This window comes from Sinocyclocheilus rhinocerous, unplaced genomic scaffold (assembly GCF_001515625.1).
Source record: "Sinocyclocheilus rhinocerous isolate Xijiao unplaced genomic scaffold, SAMN03320098_v1.1 scaffold494, whole genome shotgun sequence".
Lineage (NCBI taxonomy): Eukaryota > Metazoa > Chordata > Actinopteri > Cypriniformes > Cyprinidae > Sinocyclocheilus > Sinocyclocheilus rhinocerous.
Window position 1 is genome coordinate 991,397 of NW_015628684.1, and position 22,074 is coordinate 1,013,470.

At 39.9% G+C, this 22,074-nt stretch overlaps 2 protein-coding genes across 3 annotated transcripts; both read right to left on the reverse strand.

The window, feature by feature from the left end:
- Window positions 1–164: 164 nt before the first annotated feature.
- slc7a7 (solute carrier family 7 member 7) lies at window positions 165–11,427 on the reverse strand. Its single transcript, XM_016549714.1, has 10 exons — window positions 11,262–11,427; window positions 9,202–9,824; window positions 4,966–5,091; window positions 4,731–4,875; window positions 4,241–4,364; window positions 3,621–3,724; window positions 3,408–3,504; window positions 3,059–3,208; window positions 866–1,049; window positions 165–772 (listed from the first exon to the last, which is right to left on the reverse strand). Exons 2-10 carry the CDS (start codon window positions 9,695–9,697, stop codon window positions 693–695), a joined length of 1,506 nt encoding a protein of 501 aa, XP_016405200.1. The 5' UTR covers window positions 9,698–9,824; window positions 11,262–11,427; the 3' UTR covers window positions 165–692.
- A 2,160-nt stretch (window positions 11,428–13,587) lies between these two features.
- On the reverse strand, window positions 13,588–21,396 carry LOC107738045 (sal-like protein 4). 2 transcript variants are annotated; one of them, XM_016549718.1, is made up of 3 exons: window positions 20,743–21,396; window positions 14,912–18,054; window positions 13,588–14,776 (listed from the first exon to the last, which is right to left on the reverse strand). In XM_016549718.1, the coding sequence occupies exons 1-3, from the start codon at window positions 20,816–20,818 to the stop codon at window positions 14,558–14,560; spliced, it is 3,438 nt and encodes a 1,145-aa protein (XP_016405204.1). In that variant the 5' UTR covers window positions 20,819–21,396; the 3' UTR covers window positions 13,588–14,557. The 2 variants fall into 2 exon arrangements, with proteins under 2 accessions (XP_016405204.1, XP_016405203.1); XM_016549717.1 differs by lacking the exon at window positions 20,743–21,396 and adding an exon at window positions 19,823–20,476.
- Window positions 21,397–22,074: the final 678 nt, after the last annotated feature.

Consider the following 22,074-nt stretch of genomic DNA (forward strand, 5'->3'; position numbering starts at 1 on the left):
TGCATACATACACAAATGAATCTCCGTTTACTAGTTTTTAACCAAAGCACTTAAACAACAATGGCTGACTAAATGCTACTATTAAGTCATGATCAACATACACAGGTTTTGCATTAATTGTCCTTTATTTAGTTCATTTTTTGTTATTTATCACAAATCCATTATAACACTGCCTTTGTCATTTCAGTCTTTGGAAAATAAAATAAAACATGGAAAATACTGTTTGCTATATTCAGATACAAACCTGTAAAGATAAAGATGTTGTAGTGGCAATTCCTTCCTTCAACACACAACAAGGTGTTTTATTAGACTTTCAGTGTACACGCATCTAAATTTATGTTCAATTAATGTGCAAGATTTAGGTTAATAGCTGTTTCAAAGCAATGGTACAATGTCTCTAAATAATTCCTCTGTTATCAGTGCTATAATTTCACCATCTTACCAAGCCCCACAACAACCCTTAGAGTCCAAAGGTAGTTTCTTCGTACTCGAGTTCGAGTTGGTTTACTGTTCCCCATCAAACCAGCATAAATATCTCTAATAAATACAAAGGACTTGCTTTGACTTGACATATGTACACTTGACATCTGATCAATCTAAAATGATATCTGTGTAAACCAGTGTGGAATCAGCAGCTTGTGTATTGCATGTCCAGAGATATTCCAGTTTTCTTGTCAGTGCATCATTCTCTTCTACTCTGCCTTTTCATCTTTTGCGTCCATCTCAGTAAGAACACAGTAGCACACCTTCTGAATGAGAATACCTGAAGATGCTGGTGAAGAGGGAATGAAAATAGACATACACATCTTAGTTTTAGGAGCAATATATGAACTCTGTAAACCTAAACCACTATTAGGAGACTTACCAATAAACTTCCTGAGCCACATAGGCCTACGTGTGGCAGGTAGATGGCAGCACAGGAAGTAGACGGGGACTCCCGATAAAGCAATGGCAATGCCGATTAATGAGTTGATAGTGTCGCTATATAGAGGCACCACCACTAGAAAAACTGTGCAGAGGCAGAATATAATTGGGAAGAACAGGCTGAGCTGAAAGAAAAAAGAAAAGGTAAGATAAATGAGAGGGTTTAAGCCCCGTTCACACCAAGAACGATAACTATAACGATAACGATATTAGCGTCCACACCAGCGAACGATATCGTCTGTTTATTTTAAGCGCACATGCGTCTGCCTCTTTAAATTCTCGAGCTCGTTACAGCAGGATGGATTCTGATTGGCTGTCAATTTTTTATAGTTCATCAGCTGGAGAAAAATCGTCTTGAAAGTGATATCAACAATATCGTTTCTCTTTGTCTTTATCGTTATATTTGTTGCGTGGACTCTGCTATTCTTTAATATTGAGAAAGATTTTTAGAACTATATCTTTATCGTTACCTTTATAGTTATCGTCCTTGGTGTGAACGGGGCTTTGACTGTGCTATTATTCAATAAATCTTCTTGAGTAAACTTTTTAAAGGAATTTCTGTTAGTAGTTCGCCTCACACAACGCAAATTGTATTTTGGCGTTCCTTTGTGATGTGAAGCATAAATCTTTAATAAAGATAAGAGTAATGACAACACGTTTGGTTTGTTTATGTACTGTACGAACGGTTTCTGACTTCTGTTTGCGAGCGTATTTACATGAACTATATAGCTTCCGGCTTCACTACCGTTCGGACGTTCTTGCTTACTGCTCTGCGCTTTGCTTCCTATTTCTGTACTTTTCTCAGATTTTTCTAAGATTTTTACTTCAGCAGATCAGCACAGTGCTCAAACAACACATTTTTGGCACAAACACTAACGTGAAAATAGATGTATTAATATATTAATGGTATATAATATATGGTAACACTTTATTTTAAGGAGTCCTTGTTACACGTTACATGTAGGCTACTTACTAATATAATTACTTAATTATTATATTAATTATGCATAATTACATGCAACCCTAAACCAAACCCTAATCCTAACCCTAACCATATAGTAAGTACATGTAGTTAATTAATATTACTCAGTACTTAAATGTATAAATGCACTGTAACAATTGAGTACTACATTTAAGTACTAAGTCCTTAAGGACACATTAAAATAAAGTGTAACCCAGAGGTTCTCAAACTTTTTTGGTCGTGCCCCCCTGTAAACCTATAAAAAAATCTGGCGGGCACGACCCCACACTTTGAGAACCACTGGTGTAACCTAATATATTAATATTTGTGATATATAATATATTAATGCATATAATTTATGATGACTACAACAGCAGAATGCCAGATATTTGCATTTCACAACTGTGAATTTATTAGTCATAATTGCAACTTTATATCTCACAATGTGGCTAACACAGTGTGACTTTAATTGACGCAGTGTGACTTTATATGATGCCATGATATTATTTAAAATTTTATCTCACAAACAGGTCCCTATTATTATTTTTTTAACTCTGAGGCAGAAACTGGCTTCAATAAGCATCCCTTCAGTGTTGCATGTGTTGCTGGATTTAGCTTCCTCACACAAAAATACAAAATAATACATGGCAGACGCTTGTTTGTGTGGTTACCTTTAGTGGTCGTGGTCTGTCCGGTTGTTTCCATCGTAGGTACAGCTGTCCCAGGATAGACAGACCCACAAAGAACCAGTAGCTGAAGCTGTAGTAATTGATCAGTTTAAAGACATCTTCCATGTGATATATAATATATTAATGCATATAATTTATGATGACTACAACAGCAGAATGCCAGATATTTGCATTTCACAACTGTGAATTTATTAGTCATAATTGCAACTTTCTAGGTTATATTACAAATTGCAACTTTATATCTCACAATGTGGCTAACACAGTGTGACTTTAATTGACGCAGTGACTTTATATGATGCCATGATATTATTTAAAATTTTATCTCACAAACAGGTCCCTATTTTTTATTTTTTATTTTTTTTTAACTCTGAGGCAGAAACTGGCTTCAATAAGCATCCCTTCAGTGTTGCATGTGTTGCTGGATTTAGCTTACTCACACAAAAATACAAAATAATACATGGCAGACGCTTGTTTGTGTGGTTACCTTTAGTGGTCGTGGTCTGTCCGGTTGTTTCCATCGTAGGTACAGCTGTCCCAGGATAGACAGACCCACAAAGAACCAGTAGCTGAAGCTGTAGTAATTGATCAGTTTAAAGACATCTTCCACACACAGGTACACAAGAGCCATGGCACCCTGTCACACAACAGGACATTTGAGATGTTAACATTTTAGAATACCTAAACAGATTTACAGACATTAATGGTGACTATAAAGACATGGAATACAGACAAATACATGATGTTAAGAGGAAAACACAGGATTGAAACAGAACATTAGTACATGTAATACAGCATATTATGACACAGATGGAGATGATGAGATGGGAACTGACATTGAAGAGTAGGGCAGGGATGGGGGTGAAGCGTGTGACGTGAATCATGCACAGGTAGTCTGGCAGTTGGCCCTCTCTGGAGCCCACGAAGAACAACCTGAGTAGAGATACGCAAATGAGAAATGAGCTGAGAATGAAACGGTGCCTGAGATGAAATAATATGGTGAATCAGATGGCATCAATAACACTGGTTATGTGTTAGATACTACTCACCTTGATGCAGCAACTATTGAAGCGTTTAATCCTCCAAAGCAGGAGAAGGCAACAGCGACTGGTATTGTCCAATTAAAATACCCAAATACCTGGTCTGCAAATGTCTGTGAATTAAAAATTGAATTAGCCAAGAAAAAAAGAAATCAACATTTTCTTTATTCAGCAAGAATGCATTAAACTGATCAAAAGTGACAGTAAAGGCATTTATAATATTTTTTTCCCCAAATAAATGCTTTTTAACTTTCTATTCACAAAAGAAGACTGAAAACATATTATGGTTTCCACAAAAATAGTTAGCAAAATATTACAATGATTTCTTAAGTATCTTGTGATAGTGAAGACTGGAGTAAGGGCTGCTGATAATTCAGCTTTGCCATTACAGGAATAAACTATATTTCAAAAAATATATTCAAAAGAAAATTTAAAATTGTAATAATATTTCACAATATTACTGTTTTTTTACTTATTTGATCGAATAAATGCAGCTTTGGTGATTATAAAAGACTTCTTTCAAAATCGTACCGAACCTAATCTTTTGAACAGTAGTGTATGTTATTGTATTGCTCTTTTTTTAAATGTATAAAAACATATTCAAATGATCACCAGAGATAAATACTCACCACAGCTACGGCGTCACTGTCCAGGATGGCAGGAATAGGCAGGATTGTATAGTAAGCCAAATTGGTAAGAATGTAGATCACTGTGACAATGGGCATGGAGATAGCAATGGCCAGCGGGAGATTTCTGCAAAACAAGATGACCACCAGAGAGCAGCAGAATGCATTATCATGCATACAATACCTGGCCTGTAAACCTTTACAATTAAGCCTACAACTCTCAAAGCTCTTAGAGGAACACTTTGCCTAATGCTGACAAATGTGTTTCACATGTCCACAGATTTTTTCTTTTACTTCTACCCAGAGGCCCAAATGGAGAAGTGCTTGGATAGTTTGTGGGTAGGAAGGTTGAAGGAGAGCTCTTGTCACATGACGGACCTGAGCATCCCACAAAAAGGCATGTGATCCAATCACATGTTTGCTGCGTTCAATTAGACATTCAGTGATTTGACACAGACAGACAGACTGATAGATAGATAGATAGATAGATTACCTCTCAGGGTTTTTGATCTCCTCTGTGACAAAGTTGAGCGTGTCCCATCCAGAGTACGAGAAGAGAGCAGAATACAACGCCAGAGCCGCATCACCTGGATCCCGAGATGAACCTGAGAAGAGCCCTTCAAAATTCTGTGTGTAACCTAGACCACAAACACACACAGAAACCAGCATAGTCCGATTATGTCATTTATACAGATACAAAGTTAAACACTTGTGTAAAAAGTCTTTACCCTGAAATATCTTGACCAGCCCAGTGATGATGACAGCGATGAGGGCGATGACCTTTGCGTAGGTGAAGAAGTCCTGAACGCGTGTTCCATACTTCACATAGGCACAGTTCACAAAGGTCAGCAAGCCTACAGAACAAACACAGGTCAAGATGACTTTTGACTTGCACAGGCCCTGGTGCTTTTGTGCTCAGGGTGGATATCTATTAGTACACCCCAAAATGTCATCATTTACTCACCCTCATGCCATTCCAAACCTGTATGCATATCTTTTTTCTGCTAAAAAGAACATATTTTGAAGAATGCCGAGTACCAGTTTTGATTCCCATTGACTTCCATTGTACTTTTTGTTCATGGAATTCAATGGGAACCAAAATGGTTTAGTTACCAACATTCTTCAAAATATCTTCTTTGTGGTCCACAGAAGAAATGAAGCCATACAGGTTTGGAATGACATGAGGGTGAGTAAATGATGGCAGGCTGTTAATTTTTGGTAGGATTATGCCTTTAAGGATCCACATGGGTGTTCTTGTGAGTCTAGTCACAACATAACTGCAATAACATGAAATGGATACGGTCTTCCCCTGTTTTCCAAGAAGATCAATGATCTTCAGGGGTCAGTTTGTTCTTGATTTGTGTGAGAGGTTCAGACATAGGGAGCGTGTGAGCGAGTGTGTGTGTGTGTGTGTGTGTGATCGTGTGTGTCTTTTGTAAGGTAGTCTTCCTGGCTTGAGGAAGCAGGGCTGCTGACTGTAGCACTCCTGCTGGTTGTTTTGCAAGGAGCGAAATAGCTTAGAGCAGCACTAAAGTTTGCGTGCGTGAGCGGGGCATTTTTTCTGTCGTTCAGAAAATCCAGCTGTAAGCACCTGCGCTTTGATACTGCATTCCATGAGGGCGCATGCAAACAATTCAGAACAGATATGCATTGCTTTGTATCGCAAATACCCCTTGATGGTGCATTCATACAGGAAATAAAACAGTGGAAACTGAACTGAAATTGAGAGTAAGAGTGGGCAGTTTGTGTTAAGTAGCCTTAACTGCAAATGAGGAAATTACAATGTGTCACGTGACTTATTAACTCTTACAAGTTACTGTCACTGTCTGACCCATTATACAACTGGAAAAAACAATAAAATATGTGGATGTTACAATTCTCTCTCACACAAAGTCCTTTGAGCTAGGGTCACATTTCTAAAAAAAAAAAAATGTTTTCTAGTCTTGCTCCCACTTCATCTTATCTGTTATGGCTGCTATCAATGTTGCCTCAAGTTCATAAACTGCTCGCACACCCGTTTCTAATCTACAGTCTCTCTGCTCAAGGAGGACAGATAGCACAGAGACAGATATGTGTCTCATTCCTGTATGGTTATGTCATCTTTTAAAATGAATAAACAATGAAAATGTAAAACTAACATCATTTACTTTCACTGTATAGAAACTAATATCTAATATGTTAGATAACGAATATCTAATGTTGTGTTTCATGTGGTTAAAACGACATGAGTAAGTGATGACAAAATGTTCATTTTTGAGGTGAACTATTCCTTTTTTTTTGTGGAATATGTCTATGTTATAATGTGTTTATATTTTTTAGATAAGCCAAATATTAAGTATGCTTAAAGGGATAGTTAACCCAAAATAAACAACATTCTTTCATCATTTTCTCACTCTCATGTCACACCAAACCTGTTTGATATTCTTTCTTTCCGTGGAAGATAAAAGAAGATATTTTGATAAATGATATAGATAAATATTGATAAATGTCATATTTTTCCCCTTACAATGGAAGTCGGTGGTCACCAAAACGTGGTGTTTACCTTTTGTCTTCCACAGAACAAAGTAAGTCATACAGGTTTGGAATGACATGAGAGCAGGCAAATGATGACAGAATTTTATTTTCAGTTGAACTATCCCTTTAAGACAACTATTAATCATATTAACATTGTTAACATTACTGTGCCTTTTATCAAAAGAGTAGTACACATTGTATTTGTAAGGAAAGACAGAAATGAAAGTGTGTCTTTTTCCTGAGATTCTAGATGTGTCTACCGAGACGGTTATCGCACTCCCTCTCAATGTGCTTTCGGCTCTATTCCATTAACTATTAATCATAAGGGCAAGATTGTTAATCGGAAGGACTTTACCTTCCAGAAATCAGCAAGTTCTTGGTAGTGCTTCTTATCTTTCAATGAAGCATGCATGTGTGTCTGTGTTGCAATCAAATTAACTTAATTTAGATTTGTGGGTATAATTTGTTTAAAGCACATTTTATGAAAGACAATCATTTTTTTTAGTCTGGCAGAAAATATCTTCATCTAGATTCAAGTTTCTCAAATGCTGCACAGTTTAAACATCTCTTTTGTCTGACAAACCTGGGTAAATGCATGACCAGGGTCGCGGACCACAAAACCACTTATCTAGATCAGTGGTTTTCAATCCTAGTAATGGGGACCCACCGCTTATTTGTATGTCTCCCTTATTTAACACACCTGGTTCAGATCATCAGCTCATTAGGTGAGAGCTTGATGAATTCAACTGAGTGTGTCAGGACCAGGATTGAAAGCCATTGATCTAAGATCAGTGGTTTTCAAACCTCTCCATGAAGTACCCCCAGCACTGCACATTTTGTATGTCTCCCTATATCTGACACACCCACTTCAGGTCTTGCAGTCTCCACTAATGAGCTGATGAGTTGAATCAGGTGTGGTAGATGAGGGAGACATACAAAATGTGCAGGGCTCGGGGTACTCCAGGACAGGTTTAAGAACCACTGATCTAGATTATGAGGGGTGTGAAAAAATTCTCCGATTTCAAAATGTCATGCATGTCTGTGCTGAGCGAGATGAATCATGTGAGTGTAACCCTCAACATCAGCAGCACTGGTCTGACGCATTCTCTTCTCCTTCCCTTTTCCACTCAACATCAAATACTGACAGGCTTTCATTATTGCTTATAACGTCATCATTTCTTTTTTTCTCCCCTTACCAAAAAGTACAGTGATGGTACCATAGTAAAGTGGTATGGTATCAGATGATAATACCATAGATCTTTTTTACTTTGTTTGTGTCTTTTGAACTTGATATATGTCTCGTGATGTTTTATGCCACTTCGTGCACTCTTGCTGTCTGTGGTAAAATTAAATGTAGCTCTGTGTTTATGTGTTTGTGTAATAGTAAGCTGCTACCTACTACCCACTTCCTGCTGCCAGTTTTCTCACTGTTCACAGTCTTTCAGTGTTACCTACTTTCCCAACAAACATTCAGTGAATGCAGAAATGCGATTAAGCTTTGAATTCAAGAGCTAATTAAACCCAAAATGTTTAATTCTGTCATCATTTACCTTTTACACACCCTTATGTAATTCCAAACACTTTCTTTTTTCTGTAGAACGCAACAGGAGAAATGTTGAGAAATGGCCATTTTTTGACATTAAAAAAAGAAAGTAACAAACTGTCAAGCTCCGAACTGGCATAAAACCACCATAAAAATATCACAAACATAGTCCACTTGACTATATTGCAACTTTTTGAAATTTTTGAGGAACAGATTGAAATATAAGTCGCTACACAGTGGCAAAGCACATGAACGTTCAAAGGTTTGGGGTCGGTGATGTCTCTTATGCTCACCAAGGCAGAAAGAAATACAGTAAATTGTAATATTGTGAAATATTATAGCAATTTAAAATATTAATTTTGATATTAATGTATTTTAATGCAATTTATTCCTGTGATGGCAAAGCTGAATTTTCAGCAGCCGTTACGCGTCTTCAGTGTCACATGATCTTTCAGAAATCATTCTAATATGCTGATTTGGTGCTCAAAAAAAAAAAAAACATTTCTGATTATTATCAATGTTAAAAACAGTTGTGCTGCTTAATATTTTTGAGGAAACCATAATGCATTTTTTTTTTAAAAGATCCTTTTATGAAAATAAAGTTCAGATAAACAGCATTTATGATTAATTGAATGCATCCTTCTTTCAAAAAAAATAAATAAATAAATTACAGAACCCCAAACTTTTGAACAGCGGTGTATATTCTTCAAAATTTCTCCTTCTGTGTTCCACTGAAGCAAAAAAAATTTAAAAATCATACGGTTTTGGAATGATAGATTGTGGATTTGTGATTCATTCTTTTAGCTCAAATTTTCTTCTTAAAGACTTGAGGTCCACAAACCTTCACAGGTAACCTACAAGAGAAACTCCCAAACATATACACACACATCCACATGCATCAACTCACATATGCAGGCTGCAGCCAGCAGACGATTGGCCACGTAGGGTGCTATACACGTGGGGAAGATGGGCTGCACCATGTAGTTGGAAAAGGTGATGGCTATCACAGCCTGACTGGTGGGCTCGATGATCAGAAGAGAAGTCCATAGACGGATGAAAGCCAAAAAGCCTCCAAAGGCCTCCAGGATGTAGGCGTAGCTGGCACCTGACTTGGTGATGGTGGTCCCGAGCTCAGCATAACAGAGCGCCCCGAACACCGAGAAGATCCCACCAATTGTCCACACTAACAAAGACAACCCATAGGAGCCACTGTACATCAGTACGCCTTTGGGTGAGACGAAGATCCCGGAGCCGATCATGTTTCCCACGATGAGACATACGCCATTGAGCAAAGATATTTCTTTTTTCAGTTTCATGGACTCCTGCGAGCTGCTTGCCTTCAGGTTTCCGTTGGACACCTCTGAGGACTGCTGCTCCGTGGGTTCAGGGCTGTAGGACGCCATTGTTTTAAAGGGCCGATGGGTTGGATGATACAAAAAAGACTGTCTAAACCAGTTCTACAGTCAGCTACAAGGGTTTTAGGAAGTTCTGCAAAGTTCCCAGCTAGTTCTTGAGATCTTTAGGTGACATCTGGGGAAAACAGAAGAAGAGTGTTCAGTATTTATACACACATGCACGCTCATATAATAATCTCCAAAGAAACAGGGCAGTCATAAAGAGCTCACATACACACTCTTGCTTTTCAAACGTACATATGGCTATTACAGATCCATTAGATGTCATGGCAAATGGCTTTTTAAAGGTGTGTAAACAGAGCCGCACAGAGAAAAAGGTCTACATGTAAGAAAAACATCCAGCTTGCTCATATTCCTTACTGCGTGAGACAGGATTGTGTGTCTTAGCCAACGGCTTAATCAATCACCATCCCTGACGTGGACATTGATCCACCTGATCTCTAGTCCACCAAGACCCAAGACCAAATGGAGGGCTTTTTAATACGTCAAGTCCAATTCAACTCTCTCTCGTTTGATCTCTCTCTCACTTTTAGCATGGAGACTTCTTGGTGCGTCAGCATGCTGATCTGTCACATGCTCCTCAAGGTTCAATGGACTCAAAAGAGCTACGCTCAAGAGCACAGGCTGCGAAACGTCTTCACATGACGATATTAAAAACATGCACATACAGGAACATAAGTAGTTCATTTACAGCTTGTATTTTTGAAGCTCAAAGTTGAGAGCCATTATTGCCGACTATGCCAAACTGTACACTGACAAGGCATAATTTTGGCATAGGTTAACTAATAAGATTTAATGACATCCTGAATTCTGAATGGAAAGTGAATGGGAATTTTGCATTGTTATACATTATACATTATGGCTGTAGAATTCTGGGTCACCTGATTGTTTAAATTCACATTTTTAAAAAGGTAGTTGAAACTGTAGAATTCAAACTTAAAATTTAAAATTGTTGCATGCCATTTTAGACCTGTTGGCCCTTAGAATCATTCCCACCTTTCACACACTAACTCCAGCAGTGGTATAGATCTGATTAATTGCCCTGTGTAATGGTTGGGAAGGTCTTATCACAAAAGAAGAAAGCTGCATTCAGGAAAGACAAAAAGAGATAGAGAGGATGATTAAAGAACTGAGATGAGTGGGTGGACAGTAGGCAATTACTGCACGTGATAATTAAACAGCCACACCAATGCAAGATCTTTAGGGACCAGAGAGCAAGGTTCAGGACATGCTGATAAGCACTCTGAAAAAAAAACAACTATAAAACAAAATCACTCAAGGTTACAGCCTAAGCAACCATAGCCTTGCTGTAAAGCAGAATATTAAGTGAAAATGATTTTTTTTTATCAGTGCACTATATAAACTGTAGTGTAAACTACTTGCGATATCTATGAAAAGAAAATTGTAATGTACATACAGTAAGCTTGTCCATAAAACCTGTAAGTATACAATGTGCATTTTACAATGAGGTCTATGTAATTAAAGCTTTATGAAATAATAATTCTGGCTTTAAATGACGGCAAGTACAGCTGAGCGGAACGGTTTGCATTACCTTTTCCTCCAGGTGCTGAACTGGCATCAGGATGCAGCTTGTACTGATGCTTTATCTGCCGTTCATTTTCGTAGACACGATCGAAGTCGGTGTGCAGTGCATGTTATTTCGCCGCGTGAGAGCTCAGTCATATGGTCTCTGTCACAGCTCGCGCTCGAGTTCCCTTCCGTTCAGACGTTTGAAGGAGATTGATGAACTTCTGCTCTCAGTCAAATACAGACTGCAAACACAGACAGCGAGTAAGGGGAGGAGAAAAGAGACAGCTAGCACAGCTGTCTCTAAACTACTGAACCATTCAAATGAGCGTCTGGATGAACTTATGATAAATACCATATAAACAGACCTCAAAATGAAGGACATTTTGTACTCGAGACATTAAGGTAAGCTGTCTGAATATAAAGCACTGCTGTTATAGTAAGTAAACTAAAACGATTCAAAAATCGATATCTTTAATTGATATATAGGCTAGCTGAAATAAAATCAAATATAAATATTAGATGAAAAACGTCAACTAAACAAAAATTTTTAATGAAAATTAAAAATGTTGCCTTGGCAACTAACTGAAAGTTGAAAGCTGCTAAAATACTCCACTACTGAAAACAAATTAGAGCTATATAAATGTTAAAAAATGAATAGAAATGACAAAAGTAGCCTACATGACAAAATGACTAAAAAAATATGAAAATAAAAGCTAATTCAAAGTATTAATATGTACTGTATAAAAATAATAATAAACAAAATTCATATAGCCTGAAATTGAATATGGATGTCTATTGGTTTCTCGGATAGAATACTTAAAAATAAAAATATAGGCTAGGAATATAGAGTAAAACGTGTGACAAGCCCCGAGTCGTCTACGTGAATGGAAATTAATAAAAGAAAAAATAAGATGATATTATTGCCATCGTTTTGGAGAGGTTTTATAGGCTATTCATATTTTTTTATATTTATCTTTTCTAAAAAATGAATAGAAAAAACCGTTGTAAACATTTTTTAGGATTGGTTTGAATTTCAGCCATCTTGCCTACTGAATGTTGTATTTCCCCATATAGCATATATGAAAATTATGTGTTGCTTGCAACTACTGCAAAATGAGTGCTTGCAACTACTTTTGAATATTTACAGTACACACCTGTGTATGTGTCGCCATCGTGAGGTTAAAATGGGATGTTACACTACATCTACATCTGTACAATTTCCCATTGTTGCTGTTTTTACTGGTACTTTAGTAGCCAACTTTAAATGTTATCTAGTTCATTATTGCAACTTTTTTTTTTTTGCTAGTATTTATTTTTGGAACTTGATTATTGCAAGATAATTATTAAAATGCCATAAATGAAAAAAAAAAATCAAACATAAATAGTAAACATTATAAAAGTTAAATATGCTTATCATGTATAAACATAGACAAAATGCAGTTGTACAATCATTTCCAAATATATTGTGGGGTTACTGGTTTATGAGTCTAAATGGAAAGAAGCTTTACTTTACATGATTTCATAAATTCATCTTTTAAAGACCTTTGACAACTGCTCTTTTTTAGAACCATTCATCACATCTTGCCTCATAAGGCACTACATTTTGGCATATTTGGCACTGTCTCCTGAAGATTTCCTTATTTTTGATTGAGACATGTCTTTATCCCTTCCTGAATGCATGTGGACAAACTTCTACCACATGCCTTGTTTCTGGCTCATTGTTCGTCTCCCTCCCAACCTCAGAATTTCTCTCCTTGGTTACAGGTTGTCATGGTTTCGAGGGCCTGGCAGAGGCAGGATTAGGAGCCATTTTAGGGACAGCTGGCCAGGTCGGTCTCCACCTCCCCTTCATCCAGCGCAGAGACGCTCAAGTGGGATGAGGGGGGACATTGTGCGAGGATTAGAGCTTCCTGTGTGTCAGCCGCATTACACAGGGAGGGGGGGTGGGAAGGAAAGAGAGTGAAAGAGGCAAAGAATGAAAGAGAAAATGAAAGAGCGAGCATATGAAAGAGAGCATGACACAGAAAGCGAGAGGGTGTTTGAGGGGAGGGAGTGAAGTCTGTACAGCTGCACACTCAATCACATTACACAAATATGTGTGTGTGTGTGTGAACAAACACACACAACATACACACATACTGCCATCAACATGCACACCACCAATCTGGGAAACTAAAACATTAAAGGAAGCAGACTTTTTTTTTTTTTTTTTTAAAGGGGGGGGGGGGGGGGAATGAAGACAGTTGCTGTGCCTTGGAACAAAAAAAAAAACAACAAAAATCCTTGTCGGATGTTGAAAATAGCTTAACAGGTGGCAGTTTTGTGTTCAATGCAATTCAAATAATGCACATACATTAAAAAAACAAAAGCACAAATCTTGAGACATTCATTCGGACTTTATTTCTCTTTTTGACAAGTTAGGACCACATTACATCCAATAAAATTACAACACAAAGTTGTTAGAGTTCAACAGGGCCAACAAAGTTGCTTCAACCTTCAAGATTACAAAAATATTGAAAGCTTTAAATCTTTAGCAATTTTGAGCTGCTTTTGCTCATCTGCAGCATTGTGAAAACTAATATGATTTGCTGTTTTTCATAGTCAACAATAAAAAAAAACCTTAATACATACAAATCAGTGGGGATTTTAAATAAAGAAAGTTGAAGAACAGGCATTGTGCAGAAAGTAAATCTGACCCTCTCAGCAATTCAATCCCATCATCGTCATCTTAAACCTCCCTTGTCAATAAGAGTTTCAGCAGTCACAGATATAGTGCAGCTATTTAGAGAAATACCTACAAAGTACAGCAGCATAAAAGTAGATAAAAACAGGGTACATAAAACAAAATTGATATTTACATTCAGCTGCACATCAGTTGATCAGTTTTGGTATGATCCCTATAATCCTCTCTCATGTCACACATCAGGTCAGTCCCTTTTTTCCCTAGATTTTGCTCAAAATTATATATATTTTTTATGTTTTACATGTATTTTTACGAGTATCCTGAAGTTCCAAATTGATTTCTGAAATTGCACTTAGACACACAATTAATTTGCTTGTCATTTGTTATACACAAATACTATATTCAAGATCCAATTTCTGTGCATCCTGATATTTGAAGTCGAAAGACCAAGTCTTTATCAATATGATTTAATTGTCTTCATGAAAAGGCACTACTATTACATATGGACTGATTTACTAATGTTTTACAATATCAAACAATTAAAAACTACTCCTAACCACAAAGTTGGAAAAAAAAAAGTTGACACAGAAATCAGTAAACAAGAATAGTGCTAAAACCTAACTAATCACATTCTTTTAAGCAGTGTCTTCAGGCCTGTCGTCAGTAGTAGACACCGGATGCTCAGACAAGGACAATTTATTTGTACTTTTCTCTGACATGTTTTTAGCATCCTCTCCTCTCAGTTTTTGATGGGTCAACTCCTCCGCACGCTCCACAACTTTTCCCTCAGAGGACTGTGAGGATGCAGTACTGGCCAACTGATTCATACTTCCGCTGTGGATTTTCATATGCCCCTGTTGAAACACATAGAAGCTATAAGTCTTGTTTCTAACATAAACATGATATCACAGGTTGTTAATGAATATTTCATAGATATAAATGTCATCTAACATTCCATCTTTTTCAGAATAGCACATTAATCTATGTACCTTCAATCCACTGCGGCTAGCATACTCTTTTCCACACTCTGTGCAGCTGTAAGGTTTCTCTGAGCGCTGTGGTTGTGGAGGGGCTACAGGGGTCTCTGATGATGTCACTTCGGTCTTTTCTCTATCTTTCCTTTGATCCTCTTCTGCCGACTCTTTTGAATCCTTAGCTTTCCCCTTCTGATCTACGGCTCTGTCTGGAATGTGCAAAGAAGCATTCTCTGTGGCTTGGTGAGAGTCAGCATCATTGGGCTCAAGAACATGGTCGATTCCATTCACATGAAGCATTGTCTGCTCGCTGCTTTGGTCTGACTTTGACTCAGTGGACAACCCTGGGCTGGAGGGTGGAGTGAGGGCAGGTGACAGATTGAGAGCTTCAGAGTTTAAACTAGCTTTTGGCCCGCTAATCATTGTTTGATGTGAAGCACCATTGTGCCATTTTTTATCAAATAAGGTGTCCTGGGAGTTGGTCCGGGTACAGAGAGATAAAGGCATGTCTTCATCCTCTTCTGCAGAGCCATTTACAACTTGAGATTTGCTCTGATGGACTGTGCCATAATGGTTCTCATCTGAATTGTCAGGTGGACTGTTTTCTCCTGAGGGGCCCTCCTTCTCCAGGGTGACGGTTGGACTAGTCTCAGGTGTGTTGTCATAGGGATCTTGATCTGACTCCATGAGCTGATCTGCATCACCTGATGCAGTATCTCTTAGGCTAGCACCAGACTCCAGTAAGCTGGCAGAGGAAGACATGCTCATATTTAGAGGAAGAGACTGAAGATTTTTGGGTAAAGAAACCCCATCCATTTGACCAGGGTCTTCCTCTGACTGCAGGTCCCCATTACCTTCCGGAGGCAACTGCCCCCCCAGATGCATCCGAATGTGATGCTGCAGTACCACAGCATTGGTAAACTTGCGGTGACAGAGCGGGCATGAATTCTGGCCCCGTGCATTGGCTGGACGTGCTCTGTGTGTGGCCAGATGAGCCCTTAGGCTTCCCTTTGTGGAGAAGGAGCGGCCACAGAGTTTGCAGGGGAATGGACGTTCACCTAAGTGAGTGGCCTGGTGGAGACGTAATGCCCTTGGGCAGCTGAGGACACGGAGGCATACCCCGCACTGATTAGGAACCAAAGAGGAGGCAGTTGACCCTTGGAGCTTTTGGCTGGCAGGCTCACCGCTGGGATTCGGGTTCAGCCCTAAGGCTGCCATCATCTCCCTCCTGTAAGCTGAGATAACATTAGCGTTGGAGGTTGTGGATATGTCATTAGCCTGAGCCTGGCCTTCATTGGTGCTTTTTGGGAGGGGCTGCTTCTCTAACTTCTGCGCCAGTCTCTGCAGCTTGGAGGTGTCAGAGGTGGCGGAGGATGAGGATGGAGAGGAGGAGGGAGGAGAGGAGTTTTGAGGTTTGTGGTACGAGGAGAAAGGGAAGGTAAGTGGGAGGTGTGGGGAAAGGAGGTGAGGAGGGCGAAGAAGGGCAAGGCTAGGATGGTGGGCAGAGGGGCCTGATGGGAAGAGAATCTTTGGAAGATGTGCCAGCTGGGAATATGGAGAACCAGGATGTAAAGTGGAGTGTGGCGGTGTATTCTCATCAAACCTCTGCTGCTTTGCACCTTTGAATTGGCCAGTCATTGCAGAGGAGGTGATGGATGAAGATGACAGCACACTAGTGGAAACAGAGGCTGCGGCTGCAGCTGAGGCACGGTTTAGCTGTAGCAAAGAGTGGGCGGTGGAAAGCAGGGCCAGATCAACACTGGGTGGCAACGGAAGGGAGGAGGGAGATGGATGAGATGACCCGGACAGGAAACCACGAGCTAAACTATCTGGCACACCTACACTACCTTTAACCCCAAAAGGCTCCTCATCCTCCGCTCGACGTTTTCTGCGCCTCTGTGATGGCCCTGAGCCAGATCCTGATTGGCTCTGCTCAGACAGAGCAGGTGGCAAGAGAGAGAGCGACAGCTCTGGATTTTGCTCACGGTGACGGAGGAAGTGGGCTTTGAGGTTGCCACGGGTAGTGAAACGACTAAGGCAGACCGGACATTGGTATGGACGCTCACCGGTGTGGGATCTCAGATGGATCTGTAATGAGGAGTCACTGCTTAGAACCTTCCCACAGAACCGGCAGATGTGCTGCTGGCGGCCTGAAGAGGAGCTTGACGATCCGTTTGACATACTAATAGTGGAACTGAGAGATGCTGAGAGCTGGTCCTGGGAGAGGCTGACCGTGGTCAAGGGAGGAGTTGGGAAATTCACGCCATTGCCATGACTGATGGAGGTGTTGGGAGACTTTTCATTGAGGTAACGAGGTGGAAGTCCTAGTGTTAGAGAGAGAGGGTGCATAGAGGCTGAAGAGGTGACTAAGGATGAGGAAGATGTCGAAGATGAAGTTGTGGAATAAGGAGCTCTGGATCCATTTGTGTGAGATTGGTTGGGCTTGGATGTAGGAGCTTGGGGAATTAAAGAAGCACCAGTATTAGGTGGGGAGCTAGAGCTTGCATCACTCTGTTGACCCTCCACAGATCCCTGAGGTGCATCTTGGGCACTGACCATACCACCTAGGCGCAGCACCTGCCTGCAGATCTCTTCTGTAATCTGCATTTGGTGAATCTGTCTTTGCTGCAGGACCCTAAGCTCTTCTAACAGTACAGCGAGGGTCGGAGGCACCTGGAGTTGCTCTGAAGGTGATAAAGGAGTTTGGTGGATGGGACTAGGACTTCCTTGATGAGGTGGGGCACCCAGTGACAATGAAGAGGATAAAGACGAGGAAGAGGAGGTAGTGGTGGTTGCAGAAATACCCATTGGTGGGGACGTCACAGTGGAGTGGGGCTGATGAGATGGAATATAAGTGCATTTCTGCTGGCTAGGGGGAGGAGAGTGGGTTTGGGACGACAGGGAAGGATGTGGGAAATCCGGAGAGAGAGATGAGTGTGCATTAGGCAGAGATGTAGAATATGAGGCAATGTGATTTGGCCAGTGGGGAGGAGATGAGCTCTCATTTGGGAGCGAGGGAGCGTGAAGGCCACCAGGAGATGGTCTTGGGGCCAAAGGAGGCTGACAGTCCTGAAGTGATGTAGGAGAGGAGGACAAAGATGACGAGGTAGCTTCAGAGGCAAGAGAGGTGGATGGAGATTTCACTAGAAGCTGGTCATCTGGAAAATAAAGAAAATAAAGAATCAGTTTATAAGTATATAGCATTTATTATCAGACAAAGACAATTATTTGAAAACATAATATTGTTATGGCATCGTTTCATTATTTTATAAATAAATTTATATATTAATTGTTGTAAAAAGCCTTCCTATTTAGGCCAGCTCCATTGTCAAGTTTTCTTTCACTAAAACACTGAATACCATTTGTCATTCCACATTCTTAATGATCTTTCACCCTTAAATCACAACCTTCATATACCACACTCACATCTTCTGTCCTCACTCTTGCCACAGCTCACTAACCACCTTGCAGCTATTGCAACGCTTTTTAGAGGACAATAGATATCACCACAACAACTCATAACCCCTCTTAACCCAATCCTCTGTCCATCAACTACATCTTTCATCTCTCTATTCACCCTTCCCCCTGACCCCACACAGGGTCAGAGGTCAGGGCATAGAAAGGGTTTTGGGCACTGTCCATGCGCTCTGATTGGCTAGATGACCTAACCTCATGAGCTCTAAGGTCAAATTCTTTTAGAATCTTGAGCGCAGAAAAAGAACTAGAAGGGGGTTGGGAAAATAGTGGGCTGACTGACAGACAAACTTTTTCCATTCTCTGGCATACTGATACACAAAATGACTGTACATACTTGTGGAATCTAATCTGCTGAAATGCACCAGAAACCCTCAACCCTAAAAAAAATCCCCTCACAATTTACTACCTGTTCTTGCCAATAGCTATAGAAATCGAATTACAAAGGTGCAGTATCCTTTAGATTCCTTAGCTAACTTTTTCTTCCATGCATGCACACACGCAACGGTGCATTCTTTCTTCTCTCTGTATTCTAACAGTGGAACCCCCAACTGAGCAGAGGTACAAAGTGAATAGAGGCAAGGGAGTGGGAAGGGGGGAACACGGCGAGAACAGAAAAGAGGAGCACATGGAAACATGAGAGAGAGAATAAGGGAGAAGAGGAGAGAATAGAGTGAGAAGAGATTAATCTTTACCCAAACACCCCCTTCGTCCCCTCCCCCTTGCCTGCACTTTATTCACACTGAATAGGAGACTCCTCTAAATGCATAAAAGACCCCCAGCAATCAAACTGACTATGCTGCAAGTCTCTTGGAGGATTGACATTAGTGAAAAGCTAACGCAGTTATGGCCCCTGAGTGATTCATGTCAACATAATGACCGGCCATACGGCTGAACACCTTTAGACCAACCCTCTGGCCATATCTTCAAGAGCCTTCTTTCAATACAACACATTTAGCAGACATTTTGAGCGGGAAATGTCAGCAAACTACCTATTTTTTAAAAAAAAGTCAGGTCATGGCAGAAATGTGAGCTTTGTGCTGCAGCTTTTAAACAATGGCTCACTGAGTAGAGGGCCAAACGCACCAGTGCATTTTAACCTGTATCATAATCCTTCAGGTGTTAAAGTGATCCTATTTTAAGCAATAAAGAAAAAAAGCATAGGCTATAAAATATTTTTGGGTAACAGGTGCTCTTGGTAAACTACAGTAGTAGTCAACATTTGAAGTGGATCAAAACCTTTCATCAAAGTTGTCCTAAAACCTAAAACCAAAATGTGTTCTTGTCTTAGGACAACTTTGATGAACTTTTTTGATCCACTTCAAATGTTGACTACTATATAACCAAAATGCAAAACTTTTTAATTAACAAGGCGTTTAAAAAAAGAATGAAGCATCACTATCAATTTTAGTCCAGGGTAACAAATAATTAACAAAGGAATGATTTCCTCACCTTGCGGCATCAAGCGCGTGCCCCCGGGGTCCGCGTTAACGAGTTGCTGGGGCCGTTTCTGTTTCCGGCGTGACATGATTCACGAGCAGCCGGTGAGAGTTACAGGCATCAACCAACTTTGCAATGCAAATTATAAAACCGGTTTTGAATAGATAAATACCGAACTCCCTTGTTCGTAAATAATCCACCTTGCAGGATGCGTTAAGACTACATTGGCTTCTTTTGAAAGAGTTAGTTAAAAAATAAAATAAAATAAAAATAAAAATCTTAAAATTCGTGTGGGCTCCTGAAGCGGACCATAACGTCGTCCGCTGTTGCTGTGTGAACTGGCGAGTGCGTGTGTGGCTGTTTTTCCTCAACAAGTCCCCTCTTTCTCAAACTTGTCCACTCTGCAGACCCCCTCCCCTCCTCTCCAAAGACACACACACACTCACACAAAAATACAATCTCTCCTTGTTCTGACATTTGCATTTCAATGGCGCGGAACACCGTCTCTTTTTCTTTCTTTATCCCTCTTTTGCGTTTCTCTTAATGCTAATAGCTCTCTAGTAATTTAGACAACTTGAGTTATATATCAATACGAAATTTCTCACTTTTTATATTTTCACATACGCCTGTAATGTATGCAAAAAGGGAGTGTATCCCCCTCAACATTCTGACATCTGTCTGTTTTAAACAACTTAATGACTACACTAAATTTAGTGCGCCCATTGAGAGTATTTGAGAACGAGACACCTTTTTGTATTGGCAGCCGCAGGTCTACTAAGATTTATGTGAATTTGATCCACTTCAAATGTTGACTACTATATAACCAAAATGCAAAACTTTTTAATTAACAAGGCGTTTAAAAAAAGAATGAAGCATCACTATCAATTTTAGTCCAGGGTAACAAATAATTAACAAAGGAATGATTTCCTCACCTTGCGGCATCAAGCGCGTGCCCCCGGGGTCCGCGTTAACGAGTTGCTGGGGCCGTTTCTGTTTCCGGCGTGACATGATTCACGAGCAGCCGGTGAGAGTTACAGGCATCAACCAACTTTGCAATGCAAATTATAAAACCGGTTTTGAATAGATAAATACCGAACTCCCTTGTTCGTAAATAATCCACCTTGCAGGATGCGTTAAGACTACATTGGCTTCTTTTGAAAGAGTTAGTTAAAAAATAAAATAAAATAAAAATAAAAATCTTAAAATTCGTGTGGGCTCCTGAAGCGGACCATAACGTCGTCCGCTGTTGCTGTGTGAACTGGCGAGTGCGTGTGTGGCTGTTTTTCCTCAACAAGTCCCCTCTTTCTCAAACTTGTCCACTCTGCAGACCCCCTCCCCTCCTCTCCAAAGACACACACACACTCACACAAAAATACAATCTCTCCTTGTTCTGACATTTGCATTTCAATGGCGCGGAACACCGTCTCTTTTTCTTTCTTTATCCCTCTTTTGCGTTTCTCTTAATGCTAATAGCTCTCTAGTAATTTAGACAACTTGAGTTATATATCAATACGAAATTTCTCACTTTTTATATTTTCACATACGCCTGTAATGTATGCAAAAAGGGAGTGTATCCCCCTCAACATTCTGACATCTGTCTGTTTTAAACAACTTAATGACTACACTAAATTTAGTGCGCCCATTGAGAGTATTTGAGAACGAGACACCTTTTTGTATTGGCAGCCGCAGGTCTACTAAGATTTATGTGAAATCTAAATAGGCGACATTACAAATCGTCTGATTCACGGGGAAATAATAAAAAAAATAGACTGTAACTGTTACCAGGTTACCTAAGAAAATATAAAACAGCTCAAGTAGCCTATCAAAAGGAATAGTGGAAGATTATGCATGTAAAAAGTTCACCAGATGTGAAAGGTGGTTATAGGCTAAATATTTAAAAATGGTGTGGAAGCAAAAAAAAAAAATTGGAGATGATAAGGAAGGTGATGGGATGAGATAATACGTCAGGCAGCTTGTAGACTATAACTGCAAGGGCTGCTGGAGTAAAGACCCCCTGCGGCTCGGTCACTTTGTCGGTGCGTCCGAATATTCGGAGCCCTATTTAAAATGCATTGAATAGGAAGGGAATTTCCAACAATGGCGACCTGGACACAGTTGAGTGGGCATCTCTTTCTCTCTCCTCACCCCCAGGATCCATTGCCGCTCCGCACAATGCCCCCCTTTCACCCCCGCCTCTGTTCCCATACACCACGTGGAAGAGGGATGAAGTGAAAAGCCATTTTTAATTAGATGTATCAAAAACA